This window comes from Carassius auratus, unplaced genomic scaffold, assembly GCF_003368295.1.
Source record: "Carassius auratus strain Wakin unplaced genomic scaffold, ASM336829v1 scaf_tig00032943, whole genome shotgun sequence".
NCBI classification, from domain to species: domain Eukaryota; kingdom Metazoa; phylum Chordata; class Actinopteri; order Cypriniformes; family Cyprinidae; genus Carassius; species Carassius auratus.
The window spans coordinates 233,193-246,457 of NW_020526038.1; the positions used below are offsets into that span (position 1 = coordinate 233,193).

Below are 13,265 nucleotides of genomic sequence, written 5' to 3' on the forward strand. Positions count from 1 at the left end.
AGGGGTTTAGGAGATTCAGGGGCTGCAGATGGCACAGAAGGTTTAGGGCTGAATGGATTCAGCAGGGAGACAGGAGATTCAGAGCTGGATAAAACTTGCTGGGAAACAGAAAGATTCTGGGTTTGAGGGGAAACAGAAAAAAAGACAGAATCCACAGCACAAATTTGATGTAGCTCTTGATAGTCCAGCACAGATCTGCCGGAGGCATGACGATGATGCTAATGTCGTCATCCAGCCCGTAATGAAATTCCTCCATCAAGCAGACCTCATCACAGTGGGCAAGGTGGCCAAGAACTCCTCTACATAGTACTCCAAACACTGGCCACACTGAAAAATGAAGACCACCACAGCTCTCCCTGAGGTCCCAAGCTTGTGAACAATAATAGACAACTAATGTCTAGCGCTGAGACCGAACACAAACTAAGGACACATGGGGCTAGAAACACACATGGTAATCAACTCAAAGGCAAAACAGTTGTGCAAATAAATAAATTAAGGACAGGAACACCAGGAAAACTAGGTTCTAAAACAGAACTAAAGCGTGATGAGTGTAGAATGCTCAGTTTTTTTTTTCCTCTAACTTTTTACATGGTTAATGTATGATGCTAATGTTTTAAAATCTGGTCAGAAAAAAAGTGACAGAAATGTAAAAATAAAAATAAAGAAGAACCACCCAGTTTGACCTCAGATCGTATCAGTCTTTCAGCAAATGACTGATAAGAGTGGTGTGAAAGAGGAGGGGTTTTATCCTGTGTAACTCAGCGAGTCAAAGAAAAGTGTCCCTCTCTGTGCACAGCTGCATCACATTCCTGTTCTTGCTCTCTATCACTAGCATTTCTTTTATATTTCCATCCATCATGGACTGTGCCTTTGCTAATCTAGATGCTGCTGGTTTTCTACAGATCTGGCAACACTTCGATGCAGATGGTGAGAATTTACAATCATTTCCATTTTGGTTTCGAAATATATATCTATTTGTAGTTTTTTAAAGGTTTGCTTCTTAACATAGTGATGCTTGTTCAGATTTAAATAGACTCTGTATCTGTACATCTGAATATAAGAAAAAAACATTTCCGCAGATAATGGCTACATTGAAGGAAAAGAGTTGGATGACTTTTTCCGTCACATGCTGGAAAAATTAAGGCCAAAGGTATGTAAAAAAATACTTGGTATTAAAGTCCATGCAGTTTATTATATCTGAATGTACAAAAACCTGACTGTTTTGATGACATGGGTGTTATTACAGCACATTAGTATGGAAGCACATTAAACATACTGCACTCTTTCTATAAGTGCTCTCTAAGGGTGTTCTCTGGCTGTTTACACATTAGGATCTGTTCACTCGCTCTCTAACATTACACACACAACAACCATTTAACATCTGTTTACCTTTCACAGGAGCAGATACTTGGTAGACACTGGACAAAATTGACCACTTTCTGACAGAATTTAACCCTTTAACTGCCCCACCAAGAAAAAAGCATTTGAAAATGTTTTTGTTTGCATTTCTTATCTCCTTATGTCATTAGTTACAACACTCAATGTATTTTTTTTCAACACGTCCCATAATTTTTAAAATATCGGCCTCTACCAAATGGTTGATATGTCACTTTATGGCAAAAGTACCGGAATTCATACACATACTATGGAAATCAGAAAATATGAACTATAATGAATGATCAGAAAGTTATATTTCTCAGCAAATAGTACATTCTGACAGCAGAAAGGATTATCTGAAAACATTAGCTTAGCTTTTCTACGTTTACAATAAAGTGACAAATCAACCATTTGGTTGAGTCTTTTGTTCTACATTTGTTGTTGAATGCTTCTGAAAAGTTGAATTATAGCTTGAATATCTGTAGTATTTATGCTATCTTGATGAAAACTGGGGTTATCATGGTTTTGAACTTGTACACTCCTAACCAATTTTATTCAGTGTTAAATGAGACTGTTACTCAGGAACTTGTGCAACATCTCAAAAAATCAAACACCATTTTATTTTCAGGAAACTCTGGTTACACACACAAGATAAAAATAGATTTCCCGTGTTCTAGCAAAGTTGTTATAATGCGGCATCTTTACGTTTTGTGTTTTACACTGATGTTCATGAACTTGCACCTCACCAACTAAACAAACAAATGTCCTCTCTGATTCTAAAACCCGTTGAATAAGAGTTATTGGGATGTACTGTAATATATAAAAAAGGCTTATAAGAAAGGTTGTGTCAGATATTCACTGAATCTCTGGTGCACAGCTGTTCCAGTCCAATGGCTATGATGAGTGATGATGGGGAAATAATGAGAGTTGAATGATGGAAATGTAGTCTTGGTAACCAGTTTGTTTTCCCTGCTCTCTTTAGGATAAGATTACAGCGGCGAGAGTACAGGAGATAAAGAAGAGCTTTATGTCTACCTATGATCTCACATCTGATGGACGCTTGGCGATCCACGAAGTATATCACTTTTTCTTTTGACATTTTCCTTTTCTTATTATTATTATACCTGAAAAAAAGAGCAATTATTAAAGAAGGAATATTTTTTAAAGCAAAAGCGTTTTTAGACAGAGTTTAGTCGGGTGTTGTTCTATAATTAGTCATTCTGTGCGCAGAGAAAAACATACATAGCTGAATTGCTTTCTGCATGCAGTGATGGCAAAGGTTGCTCTGCTGCTGCAGATGGTATCTAGCCACTTTATGGCTTCCGGCTGTTTCCAGCACGGTTGCCACTTAGGTTAACCGCATTAAAGTGTATCTGCCATTTTCTTTGCCATGATGTTAATGGTTTTGTTTTGCTTCCGTAATAATTGGGAAGTAGATTTTTTAAGTAAAGTGAGGATATGGATGGTTGAAACACTGGTTTAGATGTAACAGTAGTTCCAGTAATCAGAGCCATTAAGGCAGACCTTAATGTACTTTTTATAATCACATAGTGGTCATTTTATCTGACGAAAGTTACATCATGTCTCTTCCCGGGTTCGATTCTGCACCGCAAACTGACTTTACATCGTCATGTCTTTACATGTATACTATATCATGCTGATGTAATTCAATCTTTCACTGTTATGATTAAAAACATGAAATACCTCTTTTATGATTAGAGACAGAATGACGTTTATCGCGATTAAACCATGTGTTAGCTGATGAACCCATTTTATTGAATGTGTGTGTTTGCATTTATGCTAGCTAGCCAACATGATCCTGCCGGAGGATGAGAACTTCCTTCTTATCTTCCGTAGAGAGGCTCCGTTGGATAACAGTGTGGAGTTCATGAAGGTAAACCTTTACTCCGTCTCACACAAATCACAACATTTTTTCAGCTTTGGCATCCGATATTTTAGTATTGTGAGTTGTGATGACCGTCAGTTAGATATACCGGCTGATAGTTTAAAAAAGTTTTGCACATTTCCCATGATAGATCTGGAGGAATTATGATGCTGACAGCAGTGGATACATATCAGCTGTGGAGCTCAAGGTAAATGGACATTACCATATTTTTGACAATCACAGGCAAAGTTTGACTATTTGAGGGTAGTGTTTTTGATAGTTTGTTTTTCTATTTCTGATGGCAGGGCTTCTTGAAGGACTTGTTTCTACACCACAAAAAGAATATTCCCTCCAGGAAGTTGGATGAATACACAAACACCATGGTAACATTGCTGTTTTTAATACTTCCCTATTTATTAGTTATTCTTATATACCTAAACTTCTCAAATGGAGCACCTCTGTATGGTTACATCTTGGAATTTAATATTTTTACTACTGTGTTGTTGTTTTATATTGGAGCAATGCAAATGCAGTACATAATGATTAATGATTCACCTCAGTAAATATGTCTGCATGGCCAGTGCTATATACCACATTCCTGGATTTGTGTCAACTATTTGAACTATTTTTTACAACTTTTGCCCGAAAAAGAGACATTTTTGCTGTCCATATACACTGTTTGTAATTGTTTGTCTATGTACACATGAATAATTCTTGGGCCATTGGGTCAGTCTCATCTCACATAAAAAAGCACTGCTTTTAAAAATCCTGGGCATATTGGTCAATTAGTGAGTGATATCACTGTTTACATCAGCCATTAGCAAAGTGCAGCCGATCACCCATGCATTAACCTTCCTTTGACCTGAACTCAGGAGTTTGGGTTTTTTCCATTAGCAGCAAGTGAAAATGTCAATGTCACTCATTAAAGTGAGTAGTGTTTTGCTGTGCGTGTGTTTATAGGCTACTGATAAGTCTAGAGCATATGTTGTACACCACAATGTTAAAACATTGTTTTTTTTTAAATGTACAATTAAGTGCACAGTTGTTTTTTGTGTCTTGCAGATGAGCATTTTTGACAAAAACAAAGATGGGAGACTGGATCTTAATGATCTAGCCAGGTGATGTGTGTTTAACAAAAGTCCTTTTGTTCTGTGCTCGTGGAGCTGTTTAGGCCTTGAGGGTGAGAATGGCTCTTTGTGTGAATGTTTTTGAAAGCGAGAAGCAAACACAATGTTACGCTCATTAACACATTTTTAAGAGACTTCCTTAGTAGAGTAGATATTGGTGCATATGGTGCAGTCAAGTTATGTCGGATACATTGTATTTATTAGTTAAATGCAAATGAACAACACCACAATGTCTTAATTACGAATGGAAAACACTGAATTTTCTTGAAGCTCTGAGTTGAGGGCATGTCAATGAGAAACATGGCAAAATCGATGGATCGATGTCAACAAAGTCTGTTGTTGACTGTATTTTTCTTAATTGATAGACAGGAATGCAATATAACAATTAATACGTTTTTATGCGATACAGATTAAAGTGGCTTCGTAAATTATTTTTTTTAAATTAAAACGCAAAACACACATGATGCAAATTCTTTGTTCTTCATATTCTATAAGCAGAGTTAAGAAACCCTGTTGTATTTTCTTGTAATTTATTAAAAGAAGGTACACCACCATCTTGTGCCGCCTAAACTGACTTGAACACACCCAACGTCGTAATTTTGACTTGTCAACTCGTAAGTATGAACTTCCCAGGAGGACTTGAATGCAGAATTAGAATCCGTTTAGGTTAAAATGTTAAGCAGGTGATTGCCAGTGACATACAGTTGACAATTTAATATCCGTTAGTTAGTCTCGTGACAATTAAAGCATCCAAACTGCATTTGAAATCTCAATGAATTTAATAAGATATCAACTACATGATTTAAAAAATAAATACAGCAGATTTAAATTTGAAAATTGTAAATGCTGCTTAGCTCAACTCGCTTAAGGCAAAACAAGTGAAATTTACCATGTGGCCGTGTCTAGTGACACAACAGCTTTGAGAAAGATTAATTTTAAAGAAGCAGTGACTTTTGGGAGCAGCTGTTAATGGCAGTGAAGTGCACATTATCCAGTCAAGTCACCTTTATTTATATAGCGCTTTATTCAGAACAGATTGTCTCAAAGCCATTTCACAGTAATAAACTGGAAAATAACATAATAAAGTTCAGTGCAAAGTTCATCAATTATGGATGGGCTCAACTGAGTTATAAGCAGCCAAGTTATTTGTTATTCAGCTCGAGTCAGTTTAATGTTGATCGAATTCAGCTCGATAAAAGTGTCAGTTCTGTGGAGTTCATAAAAAATTTAACTGTATTTCCTCCCTAGAATTCTGGCTCTGCAAGACAACTTCCTGTTGCAGTTCAAAATGGATGTTAGTACTTCATATCTAATTAATTTAATCTTTTTATATTCACTCCTAAATGTGATAATTTTCTAAAAACCAGTGCATGATAATATCTCGATTTCATGCCCTCTTCAGGCCAGCAGTCAAGAGGAGAGAAAGAGAGACTTTGAGAAGATCTTTGCACATTATGATGTTGTAAGAATGTTTTTAAACTTACTCTACAGTACTGTTAAATACAGTCCTGTGCATGATTTTAAATCGCCCGAGCTGTACATGCCATACATGTTTTACTATGTCCTAACATGGCAATTACACTGATTGGGTGATGGTATAATATTGAACAACATGTTATTGGCAGACATCTACAATATTAGCAATTTATATCTTCCTTGCAAGAACTGCTCATAGCATTAGTGGCTAACTATATATGAAGGAAAACTTGTTTAGTTGTGTACATTAGATACTATCAAATGTGGGACTTGGACACAATAACAAACACAATGCTCTACTAAAGAAATTTCAGCTCTTAATGGTTGGCTGTCGTTCTAGAGTAAGACTGGAGCACTTGAAGGACCAGAGGTGGACGGTTTTGTCAAAGACATGATGGAGCTCGTCAGGGTAAGTGATTAAACGGTTAGTTCACCCAATAATCAAAATTATGTACTTAATAACTCACCCTCATGTCGTTCCAAACCCGTAAGACCTCCGTTCTTCTTCAGAACACAGTTTAAGATATTTTAGATTTAGTCCGAGAGCTCTCAGTACCTTCATTGAAGCTGTGTGTACGGTATACTGTCCATGTCCAGAAAGGTAAGAAAATATCATCAAAGTAGTCCATGTGACATCAGAGGGTACGTTAGAATATTTTGAAGCATTGAAAATACATTTTGGTCCAAAAATAGCAAAAACAACGACTTTATTCAGCATTGTCTTCTCTTCCGTGTCTGTGTGAGAGAGAGTTCAAATCAAAGCAGTCTGGATATCCGGTTTGCGAACGAATCATTCGATGTAACCGGATCTTTTTGAACCAGTTCACCAAATCGAACTGAATCATTTTAAACGGTTTGTGTCTCCAATACGCATTAATCCACAAATGACTTAAGCTGTAAACTTTTTTAATGTGGCTGACACTCCCATCTGAGTTAAGCCAATATCCCGGAGTAATTCATGTACTCAAACAGTACACTGACTGAACCGATGTGAAGAGAGAACTGAAGATGAACACAGAGCCGAGCCAGATAACGACTCGTTCATGAGTGAAGACAATGATGAATAAAGTCATAATTTTTGCTATTTTTGGACCAAAATGTATTTTCGAGTCTTCAAAAAAATTTTAACGGACCCTCTGATGTCACATGGACTACTTTGATGATGTTTTTCTTACCTTTCTGGACATGGACAGTATACCGTACACACAGCTTCAATGGAGGGACTGAGAGCTCTCAGACTAAATCTTAAGTATATTAAGCAGTGTTCTGAAGATAAACGGAGGTCTCACAGGTTAGGAACAACATGAGGGTGAGTCATTGATGACATCATTTTGATTATTGGGTGAACTATCCCTTTGAACAGTTAGAAACATCACAAGTAAACAAGTTACCAATTTTATAACAAACCTAAACATACATGTCTGTGACGCAATTGAAGGAAACATCACTACTACTATAACTCATAAATTTTGAATCAGAATCAGAATCAGAATGAGCTTTATTGCCAGGTATGTTTACACATACGAGGAATTTGTTTTCGTGACAGAAGCTCTGCAGTACAACAGAATGACAGCGACAGAACATAAGACATAATAAAAGAATAAAAAATACAAATAAGTAGATAAGTAGTTTGCTTTGTTGTTTTAGGTTATTTGGGTCCATAACCTTTCATATTAAACATTAGTGTCTAATTTATGCTTAAATAGTCTGGGATCTAGAGATAAATGTAATTATTTATTTATTGACTAGTTGAACATTTGAAAGTCTAATACAATATTAGTATAATACTACATATAAGAACCAAGTTCATTCTGTATTCCACCACTTTCTTCTTTCTTTCAGCCCAGTATCAGAGGAGTTGATCTGGATAAATTGCGTGAGGTTCTGCTGAGCCACTGTGATGTGAATAAAGACGGGAAGATTCAGAAGAGTGAGCTGGCTCTGTGTTTGGGAGTAAAGATTAATTCACATGCACAATGAAGTTCTCAATTTTACTATCAGTTACTACACTTTAAAGCTGAATGTGGAAGGTGAAAACATTACATATAACCTGTGAATTGCTTGTTTCTCTGTTTAAAAAAACAGTTATATTTAAAAAGTTATTCTGAAATTAATTTATGAAAATGTAATAACTTACATGCTCTACTTATGAAACAATAAAAGTTAAACATGTAAAGCCATAATAGTGGTGACTTGAATATGTAATGAAGTGCATCTGCTCCTAATGGACCCTTATTTGTTCAAAGAATCCCTTAGTTTAATTTATTTTCATCACATCTGGGAAACGTTTTCAGTTCATAGCTCAGTTGTTGAATCTTTATGTCCATACAAATATTTACACTGAAAAATATATACATAAACAAAATGTACAAATATTTACAGCATTTTACAGAAATATACTGGAAATAAAAGCAGTTGAAAGCAAGAGCTTTTTTTTTTTGTTAAGATTGTTACTTTTAATTAACAATTAAACAACAATTAAGGGACTTGTTGTTTCATGTCTTTCTTTTAAAATAAATAAATAAACAGCTCTCTCAAAAACATTTAAAATATTTATGTTTCATTTCTTAAGAAAACGGCCAGTTTATTCACTTTGATGGAAAAAAAACAAACACCCATTATACAGAACTTGTTTATTCTTATTAGTCAAATTAAATTGTTCTGATAGATGAACAGAATGTTCTGAACATCTGATGAAGCATAAAGACATCAGTGAATGGCCACAAACACCACACACCAGATGTCACTTTGTAAAAGTGGTGTGTATCACAAAACTGTTAGTGTAGAGCCTCTTTCTGGCTCTGGAATATTTATATTCATTGCTGCTGTTTATTTTACAGTCATGCCAATGGCAAACAGATGCTCAAGTGCTTTGTTTGGTGTTTTGCATGCGAATATGTATTTGTCTTTTATTTCTTTCCCTATGTTTAACACGAAGTGGCAAAGTGACAAAGACCAAAATATGGCAGTTTTATTTCTTACTGCAGTTAACAGGGATTATTCAATAAATAAAACTTTAAAACATATGTTAGATTTCTTGTAAGATATTGCTGGCTCACTGAATGTGTTAGATCAGGGGTTTTCAAACCTGTCCTGGAGATCTTCAACACTGTACAATATGCATGTCTGCCTCGTCAAACACTCGAGGCTCATTAGCAGAAACCCTTTGAAAACTACCTTTTTTATTAATTAATTCTTCTAACATTCATTAAATACACTAACATTCACTGATCATTTTATAATAGATGTGTTTAATTAACATTTATAAGGAATAAAATAAAAAATACAAATTCAAAGGAGCACGGTGTCTTGGTTCTTTCTACTGCAAACAGTTTTGAGAAACATTAGACAGAATAAAAAGCTTTAAAGGTGGTTATATTTATTATATTTATTATTTAGTTATTCAACTTCTTTTTTATCCATTTGTTGTTGCTGCATATGTGTTACTGCAACATTTTTATTTGCAGAGGTGTCCAATCCTGATGTACGGTGGCACTCTAAAAGCAGGATTATTCAACTGTTGTAGATTTCATTTTAATCTGTATTATAAAATGGTTGATTCCAGTCCTTGATTCTGATTGGTCAATAGCTGTGTTTTATTCACGAATAAGCATGGCTATGACCACTTCGCCCAAACGGTCTGTGTATCACTGCACAACACCTTTAGCTAGTACATAAACAATCAATATGGTATCATAACCATTCCATGAATAGTGCATTTCAGCAAAATTAACTTATTTATGTAATGAATTATGATTGACCCCCGCAGGCTTTATTTTTGTAGTATTCAACTTTAATTTCGAGGCCATGCCTTTCCTCATGTTACTTCATTTTAATATACATGGAAGAAGATCTATCAATGTGCATTCGAAGTTTATGTTCAAGATGTTAGTAACAGTCATAAACTTGAGCATGTGAAGAGTTCTCACCTAATGGGTGGAGCTAGACTTACTGCAGAATGTTGATTGGTTTAGAGATAATCATCACTTGCACGTGCTACAAGAAGAATGAAGAGTCTCCTTCACTCTTTCTGCCATGCTGCTCATGTGTGTTTGTCTTGTTTACATCAGTGTATTTTAGAATTGTATATTTTCAACCACACGTCTTCCTCTTCCTCACACTGCGCTCTACTCCTCCTTACCCCCTTCTCGGGGGAGCTGTTCACAGTGGCCGCAGCATACCCGGGGCAAGGACAGATGAGGTGAGAGAACAGGAGATGGAAGGATGAGAAGAGAGTGAGTTCACTGCTCCTCCTCACTCATGGCGGACAGCAGCAGGGTCCCTCGCACCTGTTGAACAATCGCTCTAGTACCACCGTCTCGGGCCTTCCTGCTGCCCAACTGAAATAGAAAAATACATCAAACAAAGATTTTGGGTAAACAATTGTGAAAAATAAATGCTCACCACAATCAATGCTATGCGTGACTGACTGCGGTAAAGTTGGTTTTATATTCACACATTCGGACTTCCGCGTACAATAACTTTCTAATTTAATGTGCAATAAAGTAATTTTTTGCCAATTCTATTCAGTGACATGATTTCTCAACCTAAAACATTTTTCACAATCGATCAAAATGGCTAAGTATTGTTTTAATGGCATACTTATTGGCGAACTTCCACTGAATGTCCAATGTAGTGTGGCAAACAAGATAGGGACCGTCTAAAAAGTTATACGTTAGTTTATTAGTTAAGTTTAACATTAAACTTGCACAATGATGTTTACAGTCCTACAGAAATATCCCTGTCCATGGTACTGAATCCATCAGATTACTGACAGGTACTCAGAAAACGTTTATTTGGGTTAACAGTTAAAAAATTTGTGGCAAAACATTTTTCAAGATGGTTACTTAAACATCTGCACCTCACATATACAGTATATTCAATTATTTTTTACCATCAGTGTGTTTTATGGTTTTCTTCAATGACACATTATCCAATTCAAAAACTTTCGAAAGGAGGGTCACACCGCTCCAAAACAAGTTGCTAAATATTTATTTGATCCTAAAGAACACAATACAAGTCTTTAATGTACAATTATTTGCTCCATGTGTTCAGTTTCTACCATTACTGTATTCTATGGGGTTCTTCATTCCAGTTCAATAACTTTGGAAAGGAGGGTCACTCCACTACAAAACAAGTTGCTAAATATTTATTTGATCCTAAAGAACACACTACAAGTCTGTAATGTGCAATTATATGCTCTATATGTTCAATTTCTAACATTTTTTTCTATGTATTTTTTTTTATTCTAGCTTTTGAAGAAAGACACTGACTTAACCATTACACATTGTAAAATATTCATTTTACATTAAATAACACACTACAAGTTTTCAGTGTATTATTTGCTTTATATGGTCAATTACTTCTCCCAATCTGTTGCATTGGTTTCTTTATTGTGACATTACTCTATATGTTCAATATGTCTAGATTAAACAGACTAATTATTCTGGGACAAACTGTTAAATGTTTAGATAAATTAAATGTGCTAGCATGATTTTGTGGCCCAAATCAATCAGCTGCGTATCCACATTACCATGGCCTGCTTAAAACAGTGCAAGTTACAAAAAAAATAATGTGAGTGAATAATTGTGAATGAATGTGTATTGTTAGATAGAAAGTCAGGCCTATTTAAAGGTATTATCTTGTTAAATCCAGTTTGAAACTTATGTTCAATGAAACTTTAACATAATTTAAAAAGCCAACCAGCAATTTATATAAAATGTCAGTCATATATGATACAAACTGTCATGACTGGTCTCAACTTTAAGTTGGTTCAGAATGCGTCTCTACCAAAAGCTCTTGTTATATTTATCCCAATGTACATATCCTGTTTAATGTCATGTTCTGTCCGGTTTGATGTAAAGTCTCTTTAATAATATAATGGGTTCGGTACAATGGACAGTTCCTTAAGAATGAAAACATCAGTCAGTGCAAATAGATTATGACATTTTGAAACTTCAATGCTAAAAAAAGAAAAAAAAAGAAAATACATTACAGGATGTAACAGATAATATCCAGTTTGTTTATTCAACACCTAGAGAGCACTGTTATTGAATTGATCCCAAGTCTTTATTACACTTAAAAACTTTTTTTTAAACAAGAAATCATGTTCTGTGGTTTGTTCTGTAAAGTCCTATTTGTTTAGAGCACTTCAGGAAAACTATACTATAAAAAGCTATTGAACTGGATATGCACTAAAAAAAAATATACAGAGCACACTGCTAGTAGAAATTGAGAATCTGAATAAAATATTTCTTCTGTGAAGAATTCTAAAAGCTGTTGAATTGGTTAATGTGTCACTGAAGAAACCAAAACAAAATGTCACTAGAACTTTCTGAGAAAAAAATTATTTTATCCCTGCTAGGCTACACTGTTATGTTACTTATGCATGTATTGCATTAAAAAAACAACAACTCTGGACAAAAATCTAAACTTAGCCAATGCAGCCATATATTGACTCTGAAATAGCTGCCATCCCTAGAATGCTCAAATGCTTGATAAATAAACTTACCACTGCATCTAAACCAACAACATGTTCATTAGATCCTGTACCCACTAAATTACTGAAAGAGTTGTTACCTGTAGCCGAAGAACCGCCTCTCAATATTATTAACTCAATGTTATCTATAGGTCACATCCCAAAACCATTCAAGCTGGCGGTTATTAAGCCTCTTACTAAGAAACCAAAACTAGATCATAGTGTACTGGCAAATTATAGGTCCATTTCGAATCTTCCATTTACGTCTATAATTTTAGAAAAAGTTGTGTCTGCTCAATTGTGCTCTTTCCTGCAATTTATTTTTTATCTGTATGAAGAATTTCAGTCAGGTTTTAGGCCCCACCATAGCACAGAAACTGCACTTGTTAAAATTACAAATGACCTTCTCCTTGCGTCAGATCAAGGCTGCATCTCATTGCTATTTTTACCTGATCTTAGTGCTGTATTCAACACCATAGATCATGATATACTCCTAGATAGATTACAAAACTATACAGGTATTCAAGGGCAGGCTCTAAGATGGTTTAGATACCATTTTGTTTATTTAAATGGAGAGTCATCTCATTTATAACCAGTAAAATATGGAGTGCCACAAGGATCCGTCCTAGGTCCCCTTCTATTTTCAATATACATGTTGCCCCTTGGTAATATTATTAGAAAATACAGGATTAGTTTCCACTGTTATGCTGATAATACTCAGCTATATATCTCAATGAGACCAGATGAAACTTCTAAATTATCTGAGCTAACAGAGTGTGTTAAAAATGTAAAAGATTGGATGACCAATCATTTTCTCCTATTCAATTCAGATAAGAGAGAGATATTAATTATTGGACCAAAAAAACAGTACACAGAATCTAGTAGATTACAATTTGCAACTAGACGGATGTACTGTTACTTC

General features: G+C 35.2%; 1 protein-coding gene across 1 annotated transcript; it reads left to right on the forward strand.

The window, feature by feature from the left end:
- Window positions 1-777: 777 nt before the first annotated feature.
- LOC113081046 (secretagogin) lies at window positions 778-8,367 on the forward strand. The gene is made up of 11 exons (XM_026253099.1): window positions 778-927; window positions 1,080-1,150; window positions 2,360-2,452; window positions 3,182-3,271; window positions 3,414-3,470; window positions 3,568-3,645; window positions 4,325-4,380; window positions 5,638-5,683; window positions 5,792-5,851; window positions 6,206-6,274; window positions 7,708-8,367. The coding sequence occupies exons 1-11, from the start codon at window positions 858-860 to the stop codon at window positions 7,843-7,845; spliced, it is 828 nt and encodes a 275-aa protein (XP_026108884.1). The 5' UTR covers window positions 778-857; the 3' UTR covers window positions 7,846-8,367.
- The last annotated feature ends 4,898 nt before the right edge of the window (window positions 8,368-13,265 follow it).